General features: G+C 38.8%; 1 protein-coding gene across 1 annotated transcript in view; it reads right to left on the reverse strand.

Annotated features, from left to right (window-relative positions):
• Positions 1–2,694: 2,694 nt before the first annotated feature.
• Positions 2,695–27,343, reverse strand: part of LOC118616198 (adhesion G protein-coupled receptor E2-like) — a 90,005-nt gene continuing 65,356 nt past the window's right edge. The window contains exons 17-21 of the mRNA XM_036241663.1: positions 18,078–18,144; positions 17,600–17,691; positions 7,313–7,481; positions 7,118–7,228; positions 2,695–3,022 (exon numbers count right to left, since the gene is read on the reverse strand). Coding sequence (XP_036097556.1) covers positions 3,014–3,022; positions 7,118–7,228; positions 7,313–7,481; positions 17,600–17,691; positions 18,078–18,144 — 448 coding nt within the window. The 3' untranslated portion in view covers positions 2,695–3,013. The remainder of the gene's footprint in view (positions 3,023–7,117; positions 7,229–7,312; positions 7,482–17,599; positions 17,692–18,077; positions 18,145–27,343) is intronic.

Here is a 27,343-nt window from a genome sequence, read left to right on the forward strand (position 1 = left end):
TGAGAAAGACCCCTCTCCAGCCCTCGCTCCAGTGCCAAACAGCTCAGTTCTTCCCTGTATGTCTCTGGCGCCAGTGGAGCTGCCTCCCCTCCAAGCTTAGAGGGAGAGAGTCCGATAAGTCCGTGCGCGGGCCCTTTAAGGAGCTGCCTGTGGCTCCAGCCACGTCAGCTTCCCTGAGCCTCAGTTTCCGCTGGTTTTTCCAGCCAGATGTTATGGGGACTTCTCTTCCTGGCACTGGAACCCTGAACGGGGCGCCTGGTGTGGGACGGGGACCCATCAGTCCTCAGGAAGGACCTTCCCAGCCGCGGGAGCCTCCTGATTTTTATCCGCCACACTTGGGTGTGGGAGCAGCCGGTAGCGCTGCTGCCGCTTTCCTGCCCCTCGCGCCGCCGCCCCTCCTACCAGTCTGGATGTGGCTGCTGCTTTAATTTCGTAGTTGTAGGACTTCCATTCAGCTTGATTTCAGGCGGTTTTGAATGATGGTTGTTCTGTAGTTTAGTTGTAACTTTGATGTGGTTGTGGGAGGACACGATAACGCGTTTACCTACGCCGCCATCTTGACCGGAAGTCCATTTCTGATTTTTTCAATTTTGGTCTTCTCTCTTTGTTTCTTGGTGAGTCTGGCTTAAAGGCCTCAGCTTTTATAGCTCAGTGCTCAGAGTCATGGAACTCCACTCTGAGAGCCAGTTCCATAACTCATAGCTTTGAGAGGCTCTTGTCTGCCTACTGGCTGGAAGGTAGTCCCTGGCTGTTAATGAGCCTCAGGTTGCTCCTCTCTGGGAAGGGTGGAGTTAAATTATCAAGGCAGGGGCAGTTGCTTCTTCCCCAGGCCAAAGCTCCCATGATGTGAACGGGCTTCTTGTGGAAGATGGCTACTGCCATGTGGGAGAAAGGCTCAGCATAGAGTTCCTGCTGGCATCCTTCCCAGCTCTCTCCCCAGCGTCACAACTCCTGACCCTCCTCATGCCCCTCCCTCTGCTGGAGCCCAAGATGAGTGGCTGTATCTGTAATTTAGTGCACTGGCCCTTCAGGGAAGTGTTAGTGTTCCCAGTGCCTCTCCCTGCTGGACAGAACTTCTGCTCTGGTGATTTGTTATGTGGGTGCCTTTCTCTGTTCCACCACTCTGTGCTGGGGAGCCAGCTTAGGTTTAAACCCCCAACTTCTCAGAGGGAACTTCTAACAGCTAAGATAGTCCTCAGCTTCTGCCTGTGGGAAACTAGCCAGCCCTCTCATGGCTCTGCACCTCCCACCAATCTCTATTTGAAGTCCTCATTTTATCCCTGGTTATAAGGGTTCTCTCCAGCTGCTCTTCAGTTATTTTTTCCAGATGACGTCTTTATTTTAGTTGTAATTCCAGTTTGGTCCTGGGAGACGATCTGTGTAGCTTCCATTCACTCTGCTGCCATTTTCCCTCTCCCTAAAATTATTTCTTTTTTTTTTTTTTATCCTCACCAAAGGACATTTCTTTTTTCATTCAGATAGAGTGGGAGGGAGGGAGAGGAAGAGAGGGAGAGGGTGGGGGAGAGAGAGAGAGAGAGAGACATCGACGTGAAAGGGACACATTGAGTGGCTGCCACCGTATGACCAACCAGGGCCAGGGACAAGCTGCAACCAAGGTACACGCCCTTAGCAGGAACCAAACCCGGGTTTCTCTGGACCGCAGGCCGACACTCTAACCACTGGGCCAAACCAGCCAGGGCATATTTCTTAATGTATATATACACACATAACATTTCCATCAATGAATGACTACAGATATGTTCCAATAGAACTTTATTTATAAAAGTAGGCAAATGCCTGGATTTAGGCTGCATGTTATAGGTTTACAACCCTTGGTCTGAAGGATGGATTAGATTTAAGTTAGAGTGATTTGTCAATAATTCTTTATGTACCACACATAGAGGATGTTGTAACTTCATGTCTTACCAGGAAATACATTGGTTACCCACTACTGACAATTTTAAGCTGATCATTAAGTTCAGATGGTGACTGTCATATCTCCTTGTGTAAATGTGCACTTTGTCCCTTGTAGTTAATCAGTAATCTGTGAGGTGATTTTTGGCACTGTGGGACTAGATTGATCTCCAATAGGCTTTCACATTATGTTTTAGCGTCCATTTACTTGATATTGAAAAATTATAATTTTGTAATTTTACCTTGACTTTTACAATTACTGGCTGATATTTTTAGGTATCAGTGTGGACTCATAATGTTTTTAATATTATAACCATTTACAGTAATTTTCCATGATGTTCAAATTATACAAATGTTCTCTGTGGAAATCCACAGGGAATTTCTTTCAGGAGTAATTGCTGTGGAATTAGATCTTGCCTTTATCACATGCTGAGGATGGAGTAATATGTATAAATATAACTTACACAATGTATTGTAGGAATATACACATTTTCCATAGCTCAATTTGTAAAATGTAAGGATGTAGAGACTCTATTGATTTTACGCTAACTGTTTTTTTTTACATATATGCTTTGTGAAATTGGGAACTGCATCTGTCTTGATCTGTTTGCCCATGTGAGTAAGAAAAATAATTTTGAATGAAAAATTAGTATGTCTATACAAATGAAGAGTGAAGAAGTCAAGACATGTAAGTAGGGAGACCAAATCCAGGTATTTTACTCAATATTAGTTTTCTCTTATGTTGTTATAAAAAAGACCTTTGAAGACAGTTTTCCTTGTTATATATATTTAATTTGAGAAACAGCCTTAGAGAAAAACAGGTTGAAGTGGAGGGCTTACCCCCAAACAACTGAGGAATTGGATCATAACTCATGAACTGTGCTGGGAGTGAGCTGAGAATGTGTATGGACCAGAAGATCCCAGTTCTCCAACAACTAAATGCCAAACATTTTCTGCATACTTTCTCCCACAATGGTGCCATGAAGAGTTACTTGTAACAGACAAAAAAATGTATTTTATATACTCTTTGCCCAAAGGATGACAGTTCAGTGTTTTCCTCATTTTCCAGGAGACAGGATTATCTGATTTAGTTGTTAATTTAATTCTCCTGAGAAAGAAGGGGTAAACATGATATTGTGTTAAAAGTGCAATACTTGTAGTCTAAAAACAATAAAAAACTGTCAAAATAAGTAAAAAAAAAGAACCTAAAGAAATGAAAAATATATTGCATGTTAATAGATCAGAAGACTTAATATAGTTAAAATGGCAGTACCTCCACTCTGATCTACAGATTCAACACAATTCCATCAATATCTCAGTTAAAATTTTCTCAGAAATTAACAAGCACATCTTAAATCTCATATGAGACTTCAAAGGATCAAGAATAGCTGAAAAAAATCTTGAAAATGAAGAACAAATTTATAGAGTCAATCTCCCAAATTCAAACCTGCTACAAACCATAATAATCAAGATAGATGATGGAAAAGAGTTAAGTGTTCAAACATAAAACAAGATATTTATAGTGAATTAATTTTGATAATATGTCAGAAAAATTTATTGATGGAAAGAAAAATCTTTTCAATAAATTATGACGTGACAACTGGATATCCACATGTAAAAGAATGTGCATCTCATACTATAGTAAAAACTTCAAACCATTAAAAATAATTCCAAGTAAATCATATACTTAAATGTATTAACTAAAACTATAAATGTTTTTTTATTAATTAATTTTTGTTACAGATGTTTCTCCTTCCCCACCCCCACTGATTCCCCCCTCCCTCTCCCTCCCTGCCCTGTCTCCAGCTTTGTTGTCCATGTCCATTGTTCATGCATACATGCATATAAGTTCTGTGGTTTATCTCTCCCGCACCACCCCCTCTTCTGGGGATTGTCAGTCTGTACCCCACTTCCACGTCTCTGGGACTACCCCATTCCTCAGACTGTTATGCTAAAACTATAAATGTTTTGAAAGAAAACACATATATATCTTATGGGTGTTAGGCAATTCTTTTAAAAATATGATGCCCAAAGCACAAATAAACAAAAAAATAGATAAAATGGACTTTGCCAAAATTAAAAAACATTTGTGCATCAATGGACACTATCAAGAGCGAAAAATCAATGAACAAATGGAAGAAAAAATTGAAAGTCATATGTCTGACAAGGGACTTGTGTTTAGAACATATGTAGAATTTTTACACCTTATCAAAAAAAGATTAAAGGCTAAAATAAAATGGCAAAAGGATTTGAGTAGGTATTGCCCCCAAAAAGATATGCAAAAGCTCAACATTATTAAACATAGGAAAACACAAATCAAAAGCCTAATGAGAAAGCACTTTACACCCAGTAAGGTATATAAACCTAAATTACAACAAGTTTTGGTGAGGATGTGGGGAAAATTGAAACCCTTATATACTTTGGTCTTGTTTCTAATGGAATTTTGGATTTTTATGCAAGGTGGTAGAATATAAAATTTTTGTTTTGAGACTCTGAATTTTATGTGTGCAACTGTTGGAAGAGAGAGAAGAGTAGATGGGAGAGACCAGTTAGGAGGATATTGCAATACAGCCAAGGAAAGATGACAACTGGATTTAGGGAGGAGGTGATAGAGACAGTGTAAACAAGACAGATTTATGACTATTGAGGAGGAAATATAGCATGATTTAGCAATGGATTGATTTGGTGTACAACAGGGTATAAAAGAGGTGTTAAAGATTTTCAAGGTCCTCATTGGGGCAATGAGAGGAATGGAGATGCCTCTCAAAGAGATGAAACATCCAAAGAGGATTATAAAATCTTTTATGGCTATGTTGAGCTGCTTCTGGGATATGTAAGTAGAGGTGTCAAGTAGGCAATTGGAAATAGTCGTCTGAGGCTCATAAGTAATTCAGGGCTAGAAAAAACATTTGGCCATAATTTCCTTCTGCCTGGCTCACTGAGTTCATGTAGACAAGATTGTTTATGAGGAGGATATAATGTGATAATGGAAGTGTTTCTAGAACAAAACTAGGTAGAGTAAATGAAATCTAAAGAAGATTAATAAAGCTCAGACAAAAAGATAGGAAGAATGCCAGGGATGTTGAAATGTAGGAGCCAGAAACAAAAGAAAAGTTTCATGATGGAGACAGTAACCACAACACCCAAGAGTACTAAGAGGACCAAAAAATATTTCATTCAGTAATATGAAGGTCATTGAAGGCTTAAGAGAGAGCTGTTTTAGCCCAAGTGCCCATGAATAGATGAGTGGATAAAAAAGCTGTGGTACATATACACAATGGAATACTATGCATCTGTAAAAAAGAAAGACTTCTTATCCTTTGAAATGGCATGGAGGGACCTGGAGAGTATTATGCTAAGTGAAATAAGCCAATCAGAGAAAGACAAATATCACATGATCTCACTTATTTGTGGAGTATAATAACAAAATAGACCCAGAGACATAGAAGTAGGGTACAGAATTACAAACCTCAGAAGAGGGTGTGGGGGGAGGGGGGAGGAAAGAGAGAAATCACAGAACTTATAAGCATGTATGGGTAACCAATGGACACAGACAACAAAGCTGGGGATGGGGTGGGGTGGGGGGATTGGGAAGAGGGTGTCAATGAGGGAATGCTGATACATCTGTGACAAAAATAAATTAATAAAATAAAAAATAAAAAACAAAGAAAATTTTACACTACACAAAAAAGAGAGAGCTGTTTTGGTGAAATTATGAAGGCAAATACCAGTTTTGAGTGTGTGAGGATGGGGAGGGAGGGATCAAATGTATAACTTTAATAATTTTTAGTAAGACAAAGATTTACTATGAAGGTTGAAAGGATGCTGTTGAGAAGGTGCAACTGTGCAAGTTTCAGAGAAAGAATGTATAAGCAGTAATGTAAAGTTATAGAGAAGTCAGGAGTGTTTGGATTAGCCTTAAAAAAGTTGGAACTACATTTTATTTATGGCAATAAGATGGAATGAGAGAATGAACCAGATGTAAAATGCCTAGTATTTTTGAGAACACAAAGTTAATCTCATTTTATCCTGCTTACTTGATTTGCTGTAGAAAAGACTGGTAGAGACATCTGCTGGAAAGGACAGAGAGTAATTAGATTTTTGAAAAGTGAAAAATTTAGAAGGATTAGTTGCAGAGGGTTAGAGAAACAAGTGGATCAGAAAAATGCATAAGGCTTGGCAGGCAGGGCTGTAGGTCCATGAAAGTTGGGAGAAAAAGTGAATTGTCTGAAAACCTTGCACAGTTCACAAGTGAGCCTCATTTTCTTTACCTACCAAATGGGAACATAATAATACTTACCTCCAAGTGCTGATGTAAAAAACGTGTGAACAAAAAGCATAAGACAAGGTTTTGTAAAACAGAACATACAATTGTTCATTGCCATTGCCAGGATCTCTCCTCAGCCCTCTATGATTCTCCTTCCTGGTTTTGCATTATTTGTACGGGTTGAAAATATGAGGAATAATTGCAGACTCTTAAGGAAAGTCTCAAATCCAACTGTTATGACTATATATACCATAAATTTATATCTCTCACTAAATGTTATAATTATATATACCACATATTATTGTTCTTTACATAGAGGGTAGCATGGAATGACTTGGGATAAAGGACAGTGCTGTGACCATGCAGTTTGAGAATCACAGCTTTAGATAATTAGATCCTGCTTGTTGAGCTGACCATAGCTTCTCTCTCTCCTTATGAAGACATGTTTTGTATCTTCTCACTAAGTAAAATTAAATACCATATGTACCATGTCTCACAAAATGGGTGCTCTACACATGTGGGGAATGAGAAGATAATCAGGGGCAAGAGGCAGGGTGAGTACATCAACAAAGTGAGTGAAAGTACAGAAAGACCTCCATTTTTGACGTGGAAATGCCTTGGGGTGAGTGCACAAGTAAACCCAGTGTGAGTCATCTTAAGGCAGTGGTTCTCAACCTTCCTAATGCCGTGGTCCTTTAATACAGTTCCTCATGTTGTGGTGACCCCCCAACCATAAAATTATTTTTGTTGCTACTTTATAACTGTAATTTTGCTACTGTTATGTCTTAGGAACCCCCAAAGGGGTCGTGACCCACAGGTTGAGAACCACTGTCTTAGGGCATCACCTCCTATATGCCAGGTTGTCCAGTGTGATGGGCATGAGCTACTCAAGTCGATCAGCTAGTGAAGGGCTCTGGGAGCAATATATGATCTTACCACATTCTGTGTGCAGACTTCAGACATGGCCTTGCTGGAGAATGTGTACCCCTCAGAGTAAGTATCAGTTTTCTTGAACCCTTTCAACCATTTCCAATATTGCTCCCGGACCTGCAGAGACAAAGTATGCTCTGAGTTAGCTCACTGAGAGAAGTGAGATGGAAAGAGTACTGGGTTGGAGTTGGACAGTAATACCTGCTGGCTGAGGAGACAGTATACCAGGAAGATGAAGACACCCTGCAGGCTGTTGATGATGGTGAAGAGATAGGCCATGGCCTGGGCAGCTGGACCCACCTGCAGGATTCCCAGACACCACGTGCAGCCCAAGATAAAGAGCTGAGCTATTGCTTTAAATGTCAGCATCCTGGGTAGAAAAAGAAGAGAGACCCAGAGCAACAGAATTAAGGTAATTTCTCATTTCCACTCCATAGATGCATATGACTGAGTTGTGATCAACTTTGATATATACTCCTAATGATCCTCTAAACATAAATGTTACTGTGGGATAGCCATGGGCAGGACCAGAGGGAGGGTGAGTACGTGAGAGAGTGAACTAGTGTGTGAGTGGATGTGGAGGACGACCAAACTCATGGAGTGCAGAGATGCAGAGCAGAAGGTTTCTGTGCTGTGGACAGGAAGCAGTGAGCTACCATGGTAAGCAGCTCTTCAGGGAACTTCTCCCTGTGCCACAAAGAGGTCCCACCATTTTGGAAGATCCTGGGTCTTCCCTGGGAGGAGGCAGTGGGAGCGGCTAGGGCCCAGCAACCTCAGCCCACCAGTGCACCTGGCACCATCAGACCAGTGGACACCCTGTGTCAACACAGACCAGTGCACAGTAGTGGAGCTGCCAAGGTGCCAGTTGTGGAAGCCACAAATGGCTGGGAGCCCAGCACCATCCCCCACAGTAGCAGCCCAATCAGAGTTGAGGTATACCTCCAGCAATAGAGGCTGGGGAGCAGACATCCATTTCCAGGCAACAGAAGCACAGATCAGCAGCTGAGACCCATCCCCCAAAATTACAGCAAAGGTTGAGCCGGAATTGAGCCGTATGGGGCAGCAGCACTCCCCAGTCACCAGCAGTGGGACCTGGAGCTCCACAGAGGCCTGTGTGACCCTGCGGCCCACAAAAGTGGTGGGAAGCCATGGCTCGGGGCTCAAGAGAAACCAGTGCGATCCAGCAGCCTTCAGGACTTGTGGGGTGTTGGAGCACCAGAGAGGCCTGCGTGACCCAGCTGCCCACAAGATAGGTGTGAAGCCAGGTCTCCAAAGAGACTGTGCGATCCAGCTACCCGCGGAACCTGCTAGGAGCTGGGGCACCAGAGAGGCCTGTTCGACCTAGATGACCACAAGATAGGCATGGAGCCAGGTCTTCAAAGGGACTGTGCAATCCAGCTCCCCACAGGATCAATGGGAAGTGGCAAGTTGGCAGGGAGCCTGGGCTCCAGTGAGGCCTGTGCAACACAGCTACCCATGGTACAGGAAGGGAGCATGGCTCCAAAAGGGCCTGAGCTATACAGCTACAGGTGGCACCGATGACCAGCTGGGAACACAGCTCCAAAGGGGCCCATGATCCAGCAGCAGCACCTACTAGGACATACCAATACCAGCCCCCAGTAGTCAATCCCCCAGGATCCACAGCAGGCAAGAGGCAACATGCAACAAAAGAATTTGGAAGGTACAGTAGCCTTATACAGTGATATACAGTGAGCTGCCTACACATCCAAACATCCCTCACCGGGTCTAGAGCTACCAGATGGCTAAAATGGGAAGACAAAGAAACAACACCCAAAGGAAAGAAAAAGAGGAATCACCAGAAAAAGAACTATAGGAAATGGAAGACAGCAACTTGTCAGATAAAGAAATCAAAGCAATGATTTTAAGGGTGCTCAAACAATTTAGTGAGAACAAGTAACTTAAGAATTATGAAGCATTCACTGGGAACTACTTCAGCTTAAAAAAAAAAGAGGTAGAAGTTATGCATAAAAATCAAGAGGAAACAAAGAATGACATAGCTGTTATAAAAAATACCTTAGAAGGGGCTAAGCAAATATATTAACACCAAACCAGCACTGCAAGATATGCTAAAAGGACTGCTGTAATTAGTAGAAGAAATAGGAAGAAAAATAGAATCACACTAATGGCAACAAATAAGTACATATCAATTATCACCTTAAATGTGAATGGTTTGATTGCTTTGATAAAAAGAAACAGAGTAGTTGACTGGATAAGAAAGCATGACTCACATATATGTTGTTTACAAGAGACCCACCTCACAACAAAAGACTCACATAGGTTGAAAGTGAAGGGATGGAAAAAAATCTTTCAAGCAAACAGAAAGAAAAAAAAAAAAAAGCTGGGGTAGCAAAACTCATATCTGATAAAGCAGATTTCAAAATGAAGGCTGTAACTAGAGACAAGAAGGCCGCTACATAATATTGAAAGTATCTATCCAACAGGAAGATATAACCTTGGTAAACATATATGAACCCAATTTAGGAGCACCAACATATATTAAAAATCTTCTGAAGGACTTCAAAAAAGAAATCAACAGCAATACAATCATAGCAGGGGACTTCAATACACCGCTGACATCATTGGATAGATCTTCTAGACAAAAAATTAACAAGGAAACACAGACTCTAAATGAAACACTAGATCAAAGGAATTCAATAGTTATCTACAGAGAATTATACTCCAAAACCACAGAATTCACATTCTTCTCAAGAGCACATGGGACATTCTCAGAAACAGACCACATGTTACGGCACAAACTAAGTCTCTACAAGTTCAAGAAGATTGAAATCATATCAAGCATCTTCTCAGATCACAATGGCATGCAACTAGAAATCAATTGCAACAATAACATGCAAAAACATTAGAAAACATGGAGTCTCAATAGCATGTTATTGAACAATGAATGGGTTACCATGAAGATCAAGGACAAAATTAAAAACTCCTGGAGCCCTGGCCAGTTTGGCTCAGCAGTTGGAACATCAGCCTGTGGACCAGAGAGTTCAAGGTTCAGTTCATGCTAGGGGCATGTACCCCCCCCCCAAAAAAAAATTTCCTGAAAAGCAATGAAAATGAACACAAAAAAAAACACAAAATCTATGGGATGCAGCGAAAGAAGTTCTGAGAGGGAAGTTCATAGCACTACAGGCCTACCTCAAGAAGCTAGAAAAATTTCTAATAGACTATCTAACCTCACAACTTAAAGAACTAGAAAGCAAACAGAAAAGAGAAACAGAGCAAATAGAAGGAAGGAAATTGTAAAGATCAGAGCAGAAATAAGTGACATGGAGACCAAAAAAACAATGAAAAGGATCAATAAAACAAAGAGCTGGTTCTTCGAAAAGATAAACAAGATTGATAGTCCCTTAGTTAGACTCACCAAGAAACAAAGAGAGAGAACCCAAATACACAAAATCAGAAATTAAAGAGGAGAAGTAACAACTGACACCACAGAAATACAAAAAATCGTGAACAAATATTATGAACAATGATACGGCAACAAATTCAACAATCTAAGCAAAATAGTCAAGTTTCTAGAAACACATAGTCTCCCAAAATGGAATCAGGAAGAGAGAGAACTTGAACAGACCAATAACAACAAAAGAAATTGAAGATGTATTCAAGACTCTCCCAGCAAACAAAAGCCCAAGCCCAGATGGCTTCACAGGGGAATTTTACTGAACATTCAAAGAAGAACTAATACCCATTCTTCTCAAACTATTTCAAAAAATTCAAGAAGAAGGAAGACTTCTAAATGTGTTTTATGAGGCCAGTAAAATTCTAATTCCAAAACCAGAAAAAGGCACTACAAAGAAAGAAAACTATAGACCAATATTCCTGATGAACATAGATGCCAAAATCCTGAACAAAATACTAGCAAATTGAATCCAGCAATACATCAAAAAAATTATTCACCATGACCAAGTGGGATTCATCCAAGGGATGCAAGGCTGGTACAATATTCACAAATCAATCAATGTAATATACCACATAAACAAAATGAAAGATAAAAACCACATGACCATGTCAATAGATGCTGAAAAAGCATTTGACAAAATACAGCACACATTTCTGATAAAAACACTCAGCAATCTGGGAATAGAGGGATCATATCTCGACATAACAAAGGCCATATATGAAAGACCTACAGCCAACATCATACTCAACAGGCAAAAATTAAAATCATTTCCCTTAAGAAAAGGAACAAGGATGCCCACTTTCACCACTCCTATTTAACATAGTACTGGAAGTCTTAGCCACAGCAATCAGACAGGAAGAAAAAATAAAAGGGATTCCAATTGGAAAGGAGGAAGTGAAACTGTCATTATTCACAGATGACATAAAACTATACATAGAAAACCCCAAAACTCCATAAAAAATTTACTTGACTTAATAAATGAATTTGGCAAAGTAGCAGGATACAAAATTAATGTCAAAAAATTGTTAGCATTCTTATATGCCAATAATGAACTCACAGAAATAGAAAGTAAAAAAACAATCCCATTTACCATTGCAGCAAAAAAATTAAGATACCTAGGAATAAACTTAACCAAAAAAGTAAAGGACCTATTCGTAGAAAACTTCAGGTCATTGATTCTGTTGCCTTAGGTGATGTATCAGTGAAAATTCTGCTCCGTATGATGTCTGAAATTTTGTTGACTACAGTTTCTTCTAGGATTTTTATGGATTCATGAGTGTCATTTAAGTCTTTTATCCATTTTGAATTTATTCTTGTGTATGATGTAAGTTGATGGTCTAGTTTCATGTTTTTGCATGTAGCTGTCCAATTTTCCCAACACCATTTATTAAAGAGGCTGTCTTTACTCCACTGTATGCTCTTGCCACCTTTGTCAAATATTAATTGAGCATATTGCCTTGGGTTCATTTCTATGTTCTCTGTTCTGTTTCACTGGTCTATATGCCTGTTCTTGTGCCAGTACCAGCTCTAGTACACTGCTGGTGGGAATGCAGACTGGTGCAGTCCCTATGGAAAACAATATGGTGTTACCTCAAAAAATTAAATATAAAACTGCCATTTGACCCAATGATCCCACTTCTAGGAATATACCCTAAGAAGCCTGGAATACCAATCAGAAAGAATATATGTACCCCTATGTTTGTAGCAGCTCTATTTACAATAGCTAAGATCTAGAAACAGCCCAAATATCCATCAGTAGACAAATGGATAAAAAAGCTGTGGTACATATACACAATGGAGTACTATGCAGCTGTAAGAAAGAAAGATCTCTTATCCTTTGAGATGACATGGAGGGACCTGGAAAGTATTATCCTAAACAAAATAAGCCAAACAGAGAAAGACAAGTATCATATGATCTCACTTATTTGTGGAATATAATGAACATAACGGTCTGAGGAATGGGTAGTCCCAGAGACATGGAAGTGGGGTACGGACTGACAATCCCCAGAAGATGGGGTGGTGGGGGAGAAATAAACCACAGAACTTATATGCATGTATGCATGAACACTGGACATGGACAACAAAGCTGGGGACAGGGCTGGGAGGGAGGGGGAGAGGAGAATTAGTGGGGGGGAAAGGAGAAACATCTTTAACAAAAATAAATAAATTATTTAAGAAAGAATCAATCCAACAAGAGGATATTATCCTGGTAAACATATACGCACAAAATACAGGAGCACCAAAATATATTAAAAAACTTTTGGAGGACTTCAAGGGAGATATCAATAGCAACAGGATCATAGTGGGTGACTTTAACACACCACTGACACTACTAAATAGATCTAGACAAAAAATTAACAAGTACATAGCGTCCTTACATGCCAAACTAGATCAGTTGGACTTCATTGATATTTACAGAATATTTCACCTTAATGCTGCATAATATACATTCTTCTCAAGTGCACATGGGTCATTCTCAAAGATAGACCATATGTTAGGACACAAAGCAAATCTGTACAAATTCAAGAATTGAAATAGTATCAAGCATCTTCTGAGATCACAGTGGCATGAAACTAGAACTCAAATACAATAAAAACACACAAAAACATTCAAACACTTGGAGGCTAAATAGCATGTTATTAAACAAAGAATGGGTTAATAACAAGATCAAGGAAGAAATTAAAAAATTCCTGGAAACCAATAAAAACAAACACATAACAACACAGAATATATGGGACACAGTGAAAGCAGTCCTAAGAGGAAAGTTCATAGCACTCACTACAGGCCTACCCCAAGAAACAGAAAAATTCTTAATTGTCTTTCTAATTCTACCACTTAAAGAACTAGAAAGCTAAGAAAAAGCAAAACTCAGAGCTAGTAGAAGAAAGAAAATAGTAAAGGTCAGAGCAGAAAAAACGACAAAGACTAAAAAAAGAATTAAAAAGATCAGTGAAACTAAAATTTGGTTGTTTGAAAAGATAAACAAGATCGATGGACCTTTAGCCATATTCACCAAGAAACAAAAAGAGAGAAATCAAACTAACAAAATAAGAAATGAAAGAGAAGTAACAGCTGACACAACAAAAATACAAAGGATCATCAAAACATACTGTGAACAATTACACATCAACAAATTGGACAATCTAGTAGAAATGGACAAATTTGTAGAAACATGCAGCCTCCCAAAAGTAAACCAGAAAGAGATGGAAAACTTGAACAGACCAATAACAACTAAGGAAATTAAAGATGTAATTAAGAAACTCCCAGTAAACAAAAGCCCAGGCCGAGATAGTTTTATCAAACATTCAAAGAAGATATAATACCCATTCTCATACTAGTCCAAAAAATCCAAGAAGACGGCCCTGGCCGGTTTTGCTCAGTGGTTAGAGCGTCGGCCTGCGATCCTGAGAGACCTGGGTTCGGTTCCTGCTAAGGGCATGTACCTCGGTTGCAGTTTGTCCCTAGCCCTGGTCGGTTGTGCGGGTGGCAGCCACTCGATGTGTCCCTTTCACATCGATGTTTCTCTCTCTCTCTCTGTTCCTCTATCCCCCGCCCCCCCCCCCAACTCTACCTGAACAAAAAATGGAAAAATGTCCTCGGGTGAGGATAAAAAAAAAAAAAAAAAAAAATCCAAGAAGACGGAACACTTCCAAACTCATTTTATGAGGCCAGCAAAATCCTAATTCCAAAGACAGATAAAGACACTACAAAGAAAGAAAACTACAGGCAATATCCCTGATGAACACAGCTGCCAATTTGCAAATTGGATCCAGCAATACATCAAAAAAATTATTCATTATGACCAAATGGGATTTATGCCAGGCATGCAAGGATGGTACAATATTTGCAAATCAATAAATGTGATAGACCACATAAACAAAATGCAAGATAAAAACCATATGATCATATCAATAGATGCTAAAAAAAGCATTTGACAAAATCCAGCACTTATTTCTGATAAAAACACTCAGCAATGTGGGAATAGAGAGATCATATCTCTACATAAAAAAGGCCATCTATTAAAAACCTACAGCCAGCGTCATACTCAAAGGGCAAAAACTAAAAGCATTCCCCTTAAGAATAGGAACAAGACAGGGATGCCCACTTTCACCACTCTTATTGAACATAGTACTGGAAGTCTTAGCCACAGCAATTAGACATGAAAAAAAAAAGGGGGGGGGATCCAAATTGGAAAGGAGAAAGTGAAACTGACATTATTTGCAGATGACATGATATTGTACATAGAAAACCCTAAAGACTCCATCAAAAACTCTACTAGATTTAATAAATGAATTTGGCAAAGTAGCAGGATACAAAAATAACGTCAAGAAATTGATGGCATTCTTATACACCAATAATGAAATCACAGAAAGAGAAACTAAAAAGACAATCCCATTTACCATCACTGCAAAGAAAGTAAGATACCTAGGGATAAACTTAACCAAAGAAGTAAAGGACCTATCATTAAAATGTCCATACTACCCAAAGCAATCTATATATTCAATGCAATCCCCATCAAAATACCAATGACATACTTCACAGAACTAGATCAAACACTCCAAAAGTGTATTTGGAACCAAAAAAGACTGTAAATAGCCACAGCAATCTTGAAAACGAAGAACAAAGTGGGAGGGATCACATTACCAGATTTCAGGTTATACTACAAAGCCACTGTAATCAAAACAACCTGGTACTGGCATAAGAACAGGCAGATAGATTAATGGAACAGAATAGAGAACCCAGAAATTGACGCAAGAGAATATGCTCAATTAATATTTGACAAAGGTGGCAAGAACATACAGTGGAGACAAGACAGTCTCTTCAATAAATTGTGTTGGAAAAATTGGACAGCTACTTGCAAAAATATGAAGCTAGAACACCAACTTACACCCTACATGAGAATAAACTCAAAATGGATAAAAGACTTAAATGTGACCCGTGAATCCATAAAAATTTTAGAAAAAAATGCAGGCAACAAAATTTCAGACATCATAAGCAGCAGAGTTTTCATTGATACCACACCTAAGGCAAGAGAAACAAAGGTAAAAATAAACACATGGGACTACATCAAACTCAAAAGCTTCTGCACAGCAAGAGAAACAACCATCAAAATGGAAAGGGATTCCTCTATATGGGAGACCATAATTGCCAATGAAACATCAGATAAGGGGTTAAATTCCAAAATATATAGAGTGCTCATACAAGTCAACAAAAGAAAGACAAAGAACCCAATTAAAAAATCAACAGAGGACCTAAATAGATACCTCTCCAAAAAGGTCATACAAATGGTCAAGAGACATATGAAAAAATGCTCATTGTCACTAATCATGAGAGAGATGCAAATTCAAACAACTATGAGGTATCACCTCACATCTGTCAGAATGGTCGCAATCAACAAATCATCAAACAACAGGTGTTCCCAACAGGTGTGGAGAAAAGGGGACTCTAGTACACTGCTGGTGGGAATGCAGACTGGAGCAGCCACTGTGAAAAACACTATGGTGTTACCTCAAAAATTAAAAATTGAGCTGCTATTTGATCCAGTGATCCCACTTCTAGGAATATACCCTAAGAAGCCTGAAACACCAATCAGAAAGAATATATGTACCCCCATCTTCATAGCAGCACTATTTACAATAGCTAAGACCTGGAACAGCCCAAGTGTCCATTAGTAGATGAGTGGATAAAAAAGCTGTGGTACATATACACAATGGAATACTGTGCAGCTATAAGAATGAAAGATCTCTTATCCTTTGAGATGACATGGAAGGACCTGGAGAGTATTATGCTAAATAAATCAAGCTAAGCTGAGAAAGAGAAATATCACATGATCTCACTTATTTGTGGAATATAATGAACTAAACAAACTGATGAATAAAATTGACCCTGAGTCATAGAGGAGGGGTACAGACTGACAAATCTCAGAGGAGAGGGATGGGAGAAATAAACTTATATGCATGTATACATGACCAATGGACATAGACAACAAAGCTGGGGATGGGGCAGTGAGGATGGGGAAGAGGTTGTCAATGGGGAAAAAAGGAGAAACATCTGCAACAAAAACAAATTAATAAGAAAAAATAAATGCTACCATGGTCTTGCATGTCATTTTGATTTAGATGGAAGTAATGATAATTCATAATGTGGGTTTCAAAAATATCATGTTGTTTCATTAATGTCCCTAATTTTCGTCAATGGACCTTGCTGAAGAAGTTCTGTTTACCTGACTTTGTGCTCAGTCCTGGGTATTAAAAATAACAAAGAGAAGATTTCTGTTTTCAAAGTTTTTATAATCTCATTAAAGACTAAAACAAACAGTCACATAATAATTTTGACATGTGAGATACTCTTATCCAGATCCCATTTAATACAGTTCCTGTCATCTTGCTTTCCATGAACTGACCCTGAGCATGTTTTTGATTCTGTGCAAAGTTTAGGAAAGCAAAGGACATCCATAGCCTTTAAAAAGATGTGATACATGAACAGTGGACATGGACAACAATCTGGGGAAGGGGCAGGGAGGGAAGGGGGAATCAGTGGGGGAAAAAAGGAGAATCATCTGTAACAAAAGTTAATCAATAAAAAAAAAAAGAGAAAAAAATAAAAAATAAATAAAAAGATGTGATATGTGGATAAAGAACCTGATTTTACCAAGTGTAGGAGTGGAGAGGGCAAAGGGAAGAGCATCCATGAAGGTGTGGGCATCAATGTGCATGCTGAGTTTTGGGAACAATTATGTGATTTCCTAAGTGTTTCATAAAGATATAAACATTATTTGGGCATTTTACACAGGACCATGAAAGTAAATTGGTGTTTAACAGAACAAAGTTAATTCTCTCTGTAGTTGAAGTAGTTTCTTGCTGGAATTATGGAGAAACAAGATGTTTTTTGCTTGGGTCTCAGCAGGAAACCATAATATCTGAGCTGGTTTCCAGAGAGGGTGGCTGCAACTCTCTCCTCCTGACTTCTCAGAATCCCTGTGAAAGGATGTCAGGAGCTTAGAACCACAGGGTATTTCTCCTGGACCATGATTTGTATGAGGTAGTCCATACCTTGTGTTCTGGAGGGTGGACACATCCCTGTTGAGTGAGGAGAGCTTGTTTTTCAGAAGCCAGAAGGTCATCAGAAAGAAAGCCAAGTTAATCTGTGGAAACACCACAAGGCATATTGAATACATTTCACATCTGTATACCTTCCTCCTAGCTTGTCTAACACCTAAACCAGCAGGTAAAAAGCTTTTTTTGTTTCATAGAATTCACAGAAAATGTGACCAAATATCCAGCAACTCTGGCATATCCTTGTCCTGTAACTGGGGTGAACAAGTTGTTCCAGTTTACACAGGAATGTCTACATTTTATCATTGAAAGTCTGATGTCTCAGGAAACACTTTGCTATGGTTTTAAAACAGCCCCCTCAGTTTTGGGCAAATGGAAATGATTGATCATCTTTATTGCTACCTCCTTATACACTTGCTCTTTGATTGACCCTTATTTGGGCAGGAAGGATGCTCTGATATGATCCTTTACTCACAGAGAAGATGATGCAGACAGGGCCAAGGAAGGTCCATATAAATCCTTTTTTTGTGTTGAGCCAGCATCTTCAAGAGAGATGGAAAGGGATTAAAGAACCTATTTGCCTTTTTGGATAAACAATCAGTAAAGAAGCATATCATTTATCTTCCATAGTTTCTTCTGCTTTCTATATTATTAATATTATTATTGCTTTTTTTGAGTAGGAACATTTAAGCTAAGACCTACCCTTTTAGGTAATTTTAAGTATACAATACAGTATTGTTAATTATAGGCACTATGCTCTATAGATCTCCTTATTTTATTTATTTTTTATAATTAAAACTTGGTGTATGCCCTTGATGGTGGTGATGTTCCTGGTTGTATACTTATCTTCAAACTCATTGGATTACAGCATTGTACAGTATTGAAAAAAAATCAATCATGCCATGACAATGGGGTTTTAAAGAAAGAATAATTTATTTAAAAAGGTCTTTTAAGTCTTGGACCCAAGATATGTTGGCAGAAATAATATACACTTTTAAACAAAAGACAAGAATCAGTAAATTAATTTGGTTTATTGTACAAATATTGTGTCTCCTTTGTATCAGGACATCTGCTTGGCTTCAAGATCCAATTACACTTAAGATATACTTGTCTTAGTTTGCAGGGAAGCCCCCGCTGAAGGGAAGGTCACTAATTAGACAATAGGACAACCAAGATGATGGGTTTTATGATTAAGAGTGAGAAGCTATGAGAACATGTAGTTGAACCAATAGCCTAGTCTGGGGTATAGGAGATTCAGGTAGTTTGGAAGGGTTCCCTGAGAGAACTGATTGTGTTTATTCTGAGATATGAAGGATGAGCAGGTGTAAGAAGGTGAAAAATATTGGCGACACTCACAAAGATAGTAAAAGAAAATGATAATAATCTGAGGGAGGATTTAAGATAGTGGCAGATTAGGTGGAAGTTACACTCACCTCTTCCTAGGACCAAACTGAAATTACAACCAAAATATAGAAAAAATCATCCTGAATAACCAACTGAAGATTATCTGGAGAGAAGTCTTATAACTAAGGACTTACAAAGGAGGCCACATAGAGACAGGTAGGAGGTGTGGAGGCACAAGAGGGTAGGTTGGGCTCTCATGGGCAGCAGCTGAAGTTGTGGAGGGATATATCAGCCGTGGGGGGTTCTCCCTGAGATATGTGGAGTCTAAATCCCAAGCTAAGCTCCCTAGCTCAAAGCACTAGAACCAGGAGAGGCACCTACATAACATCTGGCTGTGAAAAGCAGCAGGTTTTCTGTTCACCAGGTACAGAAATGCAGGCACCCTCTTAAAGGGCCAACACACAAAATTTTTTTCACAGCTACTCTCCCTGGGCTCCAGTGGAGGGAGGGCCGAGTGGGCTAGGGCTGCATGAGAAGAGTCTGCGGTTAGTGGCTCTGAGGAGAAAGCTGAAGGTCAGCCACCAACACCCCTGTGCTGAGTTATTACCCCATACTGCAGAAGCCATCTTTTTCAGGCAAAGCATTTCTTCCATGCAGTATCAGCTTGGAGGGAAGCAACAGCCCCTCCCATTGGAATCTGTCTTGCCCCACCCAGTGGAGCTTGTGCCCTGCTAAGGAGTACAACCCAAGTTTCTTTTAGTGACATCCTAACTGACAGCCTGCAGGCAGAGGCAGGTCTCTATGTGCTTTGAGACTTTTGATGACCCGCCCTATGGCCCGGTGCTAGGGTGCTAGTAATAACAGACTTTGGTGAACAGCTTGTCCTTTCCATATGCACCCAGGCATTGTCCTGCACTAAAGTCCCTCTGAAGAGGCCCAGAACCAATAGACCCAATAGCCAGCTTCAGAAAACAACAGAGCAGGATTCAGTAAGCTTCACAAGTATGTACACAGAAAGATATTGTCAGGTACCAAACCCTACTGACGCAAAGTCTGCTTTGTGTGATCAGCACCAGCATAGTAGCTTGCACATTGTGTTGGGGGTTGAGGCTCACAGTCAGGAAGCCTGAGGGTTGATCCCATGCACAATGGGCCAATAACAATCAAAACTTAATTACAACATGAGGGCCCACATAACATACACAAGAGACATTCTTAGAGGACCAAACCTATGTGATCAGGGGAACTATGCCAATGGGTTCCACAGGTCACCTACTACATAAGTCCACCCTACCAAGACTGGGAGTCATAGCAGATCTACCAAATACATAGAAACAAACACAAAGAGGCAGCCAAAATGGGGAGACAAAGAAAAAAGCCAAAATAAAAGAACACGAGAATTCTCCAGAAGAACTAAATAAAATGGGGGTAAGAAATTGATCAAATATAAAGTTCAGAGTAATGATTATAAGGATGCTCAACAACATGAAAAAGGACATAGAAACAATAAAAAAGAATCAGTCAGAAATGAGAATGCTATATCTGAAATAAAGAATACACTGGAAAGAATAAACAGTAGGCTTGATGAAGCAGAGGACAGAATCAGCAATTTGTAAGATAAGAGAGAAAAACACATCCAATCATAACAGCAAAAAGAAAATAATTTACAAAAATAAGGATAGTTTAAGGGACCTTTGGGACAACATGAAGTGTAATATTAGGTGTATCAGAAGGAAAAGCGAGACAGCAAGGGTTGACAACCTATTTGAAGAAATAACAACTGAATACTTCCCTAACCTTGTGAGGGAAAAAGACATAAGTTCAGGTAGTGCAGAGAGTCCCCCCAAAATAGTCCCAAAGAGACCCACACCAAGGCACATCATAATTAAAATGGCAAAAGTTAAAGACAAAGAGAGAATCTTAAAAGCCACAAAAGAAAGGCAGTCAGTTACCTACGAGGGAGCTCCCATAAGTCTCTCAGCTGGTTTCTCAACAGAAACATTTCAGGCCAGCAGGGAATGGCATGAAATATTCAAAGTGATGAAAACAGGGACCTACAACCAAGGCAACTATACCAGAAAGACTATCATTTAAAATTGAAAGAGAAATAAAGGGATTCCTAGATGAGAGAAAGCTAAAGGAGTTTGTTACCACCAAACCAGTATTACAAGAAATGTTCAAGGGCATGCTTGAAGCAGAATAATAATAAAAAGAACAAACAAACCCAGAAAACACACCTAAAAAAATAAATGGCAATAAATACATTCCTATCAATAATCAATTTAAATGTAAATGGCTTAAATGTTCCAATCAAAAGGCATAAGGTAGATGAATGAATAAGAAAATAAGACCCATATATATGCTGTCTTCAAGAGACCCACCTCAGAATGAAAGATATATACAGACTAAAAGTAAAGGGATAGAAAAAGATATTTCATGAAAATGGAAAAGAAAAAAAAGTTGAGATAGCAATACTTATGTCTGACAAAATAGACTTTAAAACCAAGGCTATAGTAAGAGACAAATAGGGACACTACATAATGGTAAAGGGAACAATCTAACAAGAGGACATAACCTATGTAAACATTTATGCACCCAACATAGGAGCACCTAAATATGTACAGCAAATCTTGAAGAATATAAAGGGAGAGATGGACAGTAATGCAGTCACAATAGGGGATTTTGATACTCCACTGACATCAATGGATAGATCTTCCAGAAAGAAAATCAACAAAGATATGGTGGCCTTAAATTGCACACTAGATCTAATGGTTTGAATTGATATATTTAGCCTTTTATCCCAAACCTGTAGAATATATATTCGTTTCAAGTGCCCATGAAATGTTTTCTAGGATAGACCACATGTTAGGACACAAAACAAGTCTCAATAAATTTAAGAAGATTGACATAATATCAAGTATATTCTCTGACCATAATGCTATGACATTTGAAATCAATCACAAAAAGAAATCTGAAAAACACACATAGACATGGAGGCTAAATAACATGTTACTAAACAATGAGATCAAGGAAGAAATAAAACATCTCCATGAAACAAATGAAAATGAGAACACAACAACCCAAAATCTGAGGGACATAGGGAAAGAAGACCTAAGAAAAAAATTCATGGCAATACAAGCCTATCTCAAAAAACAATTAAAAGCTCAAATAAGCCATCTAACTTTACACTGAAAGGAACTTGAAAAAGAACAAAAACAAAGCCCAGAGTGAGTAGAAGGAAGGAAATAATAAAGATCAGAGCAGAAAGAAATCAAATGGAGTCTAAAAAGCAATACAAAAGATCAGTGAAACCAAAAGCTGTTTTTGTTGTTGTTGAAAAGATAAACAAGATTGACAAAACCTTACCTAGACTCATTAAGCAAAAAAGATAGCGGACCCAAATAAATAAAATCAGAAATAAAAAGAAGTAACAACTGACACCAAATAAATACAAAGGATTGTAAGAAAATATTATGAACAACTATATGCCAACAAATTGGACAATCTGGAATAAATGGATAAATTCTTAGACACATATAATCTTCCAAAACTAAATTGGGTAGAATCAGAGAATCTGAATAGACAAGATTATGTCAAGTGAAATTGAAGCAGTAATAAGAAAAAAACAAAACAAAAACAAAAAGCAACTCCCAACAAACAAAAGCCCTGGATCAGATGGCTTTACAGGTGAATTTTACTGAACATTCAAAGAAAAAAATAACTCCTATCCTCAAACTATTCCAAAATATTCAAAGGGAGAAAAGACTCTCAAGCTCATTTTATAAGGACAGAATTACCCTAGTTCCAAAACCACATAATGATACCAAAAAGAGAGAAAATTATAGACAAATATCCCTGATAAACATAGATGCTAAAATCCTCAACAAAATATTATCAAGCCAAATCCAGCAATACACTAAAAAGATCATACACCATGATCAAGTGGGATTTATTCTGGGGATGCAAGGTTGGTGCAATATCCACAAATCAATAAATGTGATACATAACATAAACAAAATGAAGAATATAAATCACATGATCATATCAATAGATGCTGAAAAAGCATTTGATAAAATCCAGCACCCATTTCTGATAAAAATTCTCAGCAGAGTGGAAATAGAGGGAATGTAATAAAGGACATGTATGACAAACCCACAGCCAATATCTTACTCAATGGGCATAAACTACAAGTGTTCCCTGTAAGATTAGGAACAAGACAAGGATGTCCAGTTTCACCACTCTTATTCAACATAGTACTGGAAGTCATAGCCACATAAATCAGACATGAAGAAGACATAAAAGGCATCCAAATTGGAAAGGAAGAAGTAAAACGGTCATAATTTGTAGATGATATTATACTGTATATAGAGAACCCCAAAGATTCAACCAAGAAAACTACTAGAATTGATAAATTAATTTAGTAAAGTAGCAGGGTACAAAACATAAACTCAGAAATCAATTGCATTTATATACACCAATAATGAAATACCAGAAAGCAAACTAAAATTAATCCCATTAATACTGCTTCAAAAATAATGAAATACCTAGGAATAAATTTAACTACAGATATAAAAGACCTGTACTCAGAAAATTATAAGACATTGAAGAAAATAATTCAAGAAGATACAAGTAAGTGAAAACATTTGCCATGCTCGTGGACAGGAAGAATTAATGTAATTAAAATGTCCATACTATCCAAAGCAATCTACAGATTCAATGCAATTCCTATCAGGACACCAATGGCATATTTTAAAGAAATAGAACAAATATTCCAAAAATGTATATGTATCCACAAAACACCTGAATAGCAATAGTGATCTTGAGAAAAAAAAGAACAAAGTTGGAGGAATCATGCTACCTGATATCAATCAATACAATGAGTTCACAGTAATCAAAACAGTATGGTACTGGCATAAAACCAGGCATATAGATCAATGGAACAGAACAGAGAGATCAGAAATAAACTCATATTTTATAATCAATCAAGATTTGACAAAGAAGGCAAAAACATACAATGGGCTAAAGATAGTCTATTCAATAAATGGTATTGGGAAATTGGACAGATGCGTACAAAAAAATGAATCTAAACCACCTTCTTACACCACATACAAGAATAAACTCAAAATGAATTAAAGACTTAAATGTTAGACTTGAAACTATAAAAATCCTAGAAGAAAACCTAGGCAATAAAATCTTGGACATTTCTCATAGCAATATTTTTTTCCTGATATATATCTTCATGCAAGGCAAATAAAAAAATAAACAAATGAGATTATATCAAACTAAAAGGTTTTTGTACAGCAAAGGAAACCATCAACAAAATGAAAAGACAAGCCACTGAATGGGATAACATATTTGCTGATACATCTGGTTAGGGGTTAATATCCAAAATTTATAAAGAATCTATAAAACTCAACACTAGGAGAGGAAAAAATGGCGGCAGAGTGAACAGAAGCTACACAGACCGTCTCCCAGTACCAAACTGGAACTACAACTATAACACAGACAAATCGACAGGAAAAAGCAACAGAAAAGCAGCTTTCGAGGACCATATAATGAGGGACACTGACTCCATCCCGGTAGGCTTGCGAAGGCACGAGAAGGGGGCTGGGAGCCCAGGGTCGGCAGCTCGGCAGCGGCCTCAGCTGGGAGCAACGCCAGCGGGTTACACTCCCAGGCGGCTCCACAGCGCAGAGCCGGGACAGAGGCTAAAACAGCCACAGCCACTCACCTTGGGCTCCGGCAGAGGGAGGGCAGACTGGACTGGAGCTGTGTCGGGACACTCGGGATTTGGAGGGCGCTCAAAGCTTTGGCCGAGTGCAGCCACTCAGGACTGTGGCCACATTGCTCCTTCCCAGGGCTCTGAGAGAGGCAGCTGCCCCTCCCTCGGAGATCCAACCCCACCCTGTGGGCCATTGAAGTGCTAATTGAGGCTCACTAATGACCAGCATCTGCCCCACCCTCCTGAAAGCCCCTTGTGCTAAGCACCTGAGGGAGCTTTTCAATCAACTGAAAACCCAAAACTCATCAAGTAACCTAGACTGCTAGCCTCCAGGCAAAAAGCTAGAGGATAACAGTACCTTTCCTGGGCTGGCAACTTTAACCAGGAAAGTAAGACGTGACAGTGGTGTTCAGCGTAGGTCCTCCCTCACTCACCTAAACACAGGAGAGGGAGCCACAAACAGCAGAACACCAACACCCACAGGGAGAACTTGACAGGCTCCAAAGCCCACAGTGATAGCCAAAATGGTGAAACACAGAAACAGAAGCCAAATGAAAGAGCAAGAGACCTCCACCGAAGATGAGATCAATGTGGAGCAATTAGGCATGTTAACAGAGCTAGAATTCAGAGCCATGATCTTGAGGAAGCTGAACAGCATGAGTAAGGACATAGAGACACTGAAAATAAGCCAATTGGAAATTAAAAACCAACAAAAAGAGATAAAAAATGATATATCAGAAATGAAAAACACATTGGAAGGTTTAAAAAGCAGAGTAGAGGAAGGTGAGGACCGGATCAGTGAATTAGAAGACAGGGTAGAAAAAATCAACCAATCAGAAAAACAAAAGGAAAAAACTATTAAAAAACAGGAAGACAGCTTAAGAGAACTATGGGACAACTGGAAACGTAATAATATTTGCATCATAGGAGTCCCCGAAGACGAAGAAAATGAGCAAGGGATAGAGAATATATTCAAACAAATAGTGAGAGAAAACTTCCCTAATTTGGTGAAGGAAGAAGGCATTCAAGTTCAAGAAGCACAGAGAGTCCCAAGTAAGAAGAACCCAAACAGGCCCACACCAAGACACATAGTAATCAAAATGCCACAAATTAAAGACAAAGAGAGAATCCTAAAAGCAGCAAGAGATAAGCAACAGGTTACCTACAAAGGGAACCCCATAAGGCTCTCAGCTGACTTCTCACAAGAAACACTACAGGCCAGAAGAGAATGGCATGAAATAAAGTCATGAAAAACAAGAATCTGAATCCAAGACTACTCTACCCAGCAAGGCTATCATTCAAAATAGAAGATCAAATAAAGAGCTTCCCAGACGAAAAATGGCTAAGGGAATACTTTAGCACCAAACCAGCACTGCAAGAAATGTTAAAAGGACTGCTGTAATTAGCAGTAGAAATGGGAAGAAAAATAGAACCACACTAAGCAAAAATGGCAATAAATAAGTACATATCAATAATCACCTTAAACGTAAATGGATTGAATGCTCCCAAAAAAAGACACAGAGTAGCTGATTGGATAAGAAAGCATGACTCATCTATATGTTGTTTACAAGAGACCCACCTCTCAAGAAAAGACTCACATAAGTTGAAAGTGAAGCGATGGAAAAAAATTTTCCAAGCAAATGGAAAGCAAAAAAAAGCTGGGGTAGCAATTCTCATATCTGATAAAATAGATTTCAAAATGAAGACCATAACTAGAGACAAAGACGGTCACTACATAATATTGAAAGGATCTATTCAACAGGAAGATATAACCTTGATAAACATATATGCACCAAATATAGGAGCACCAAAATATATTAAAAATCTTCTGGAGGACTTCCAAGGAGAAATCGACAACAATACAATCATAGCAGGGGACTTCAACACCCCGTTGACAGCACTGGATAGATCCTCTAGGCAAAAAATTAGCAAGGAAACAGAGACTCTAAATGAAGCACTAGACAAAATGGATTTAATAGATATCTACAGAGAATTACATCCCCAAACTACAGAATACACATTCTTCTCAAGTGTACATGGGACATTCTCAAAGATAGACCACATGATAGGACACAAACTAAATCTCTACAAGTTCAAGAAGATTGAAATCATATCAAGCATCTTCTCAGATCACAATGGCATGAAACTAGAAATCAATTGCAACAAGAACATGCACAGACATTTCAACACATGGAGGCTAAATATCATGTTATTAAACAATGAATGGGTCACCGAGGAGATCAAGGAAGAAATTAAAAACGTCCTGGAAACCAATGAAAATGAAGACACAACAACACAAAATCTATGGGATGCAGCGAAAGCAGTTCTGAGAGGGAAGTTCATAGCACTACAAGCCTACCTCAAAAAACAAGAAAAATTTCTAATTGACTGTCTAACGTCACAACGTAAAGAATTAGAAAGCAAACAAAAAGAAAACCCCAGAGCAACTAGAAGGAAGGAAATAGTAAAGATCAGAGCAGAAATAAATGACATGGAGACCAAAAAAACAATTCAAAGGATCAATGAAACAAAGAGCTGGTTTTTCGAAAAGATAAACAAGATTGATGGACCCTTAGCTAGAGTCACCAAGAAACAAAGAGAGAGAACCCGAATACACAAAACCAGAAATGAAAGAGGAGAAGTAACAACTGACACCACAGAAATACAAAAAATCA

Source organism: Molossus molossus, unplaced genomic scaffold, assembly GCF_014108415.1.
Source record: "Molossus molossus isolate mMolMol1 unplaced genomic scaffold, mMolMol1.p scaffold_m16_p_4, whole genome shotgun sequence".
Taxonomy (NCBI): domain Eukaryota; kingdom Metazoa; phylum Chordata; class Mammalia; order Chiroptera; family Molossidae; genus Molossus; species Molossus molossus.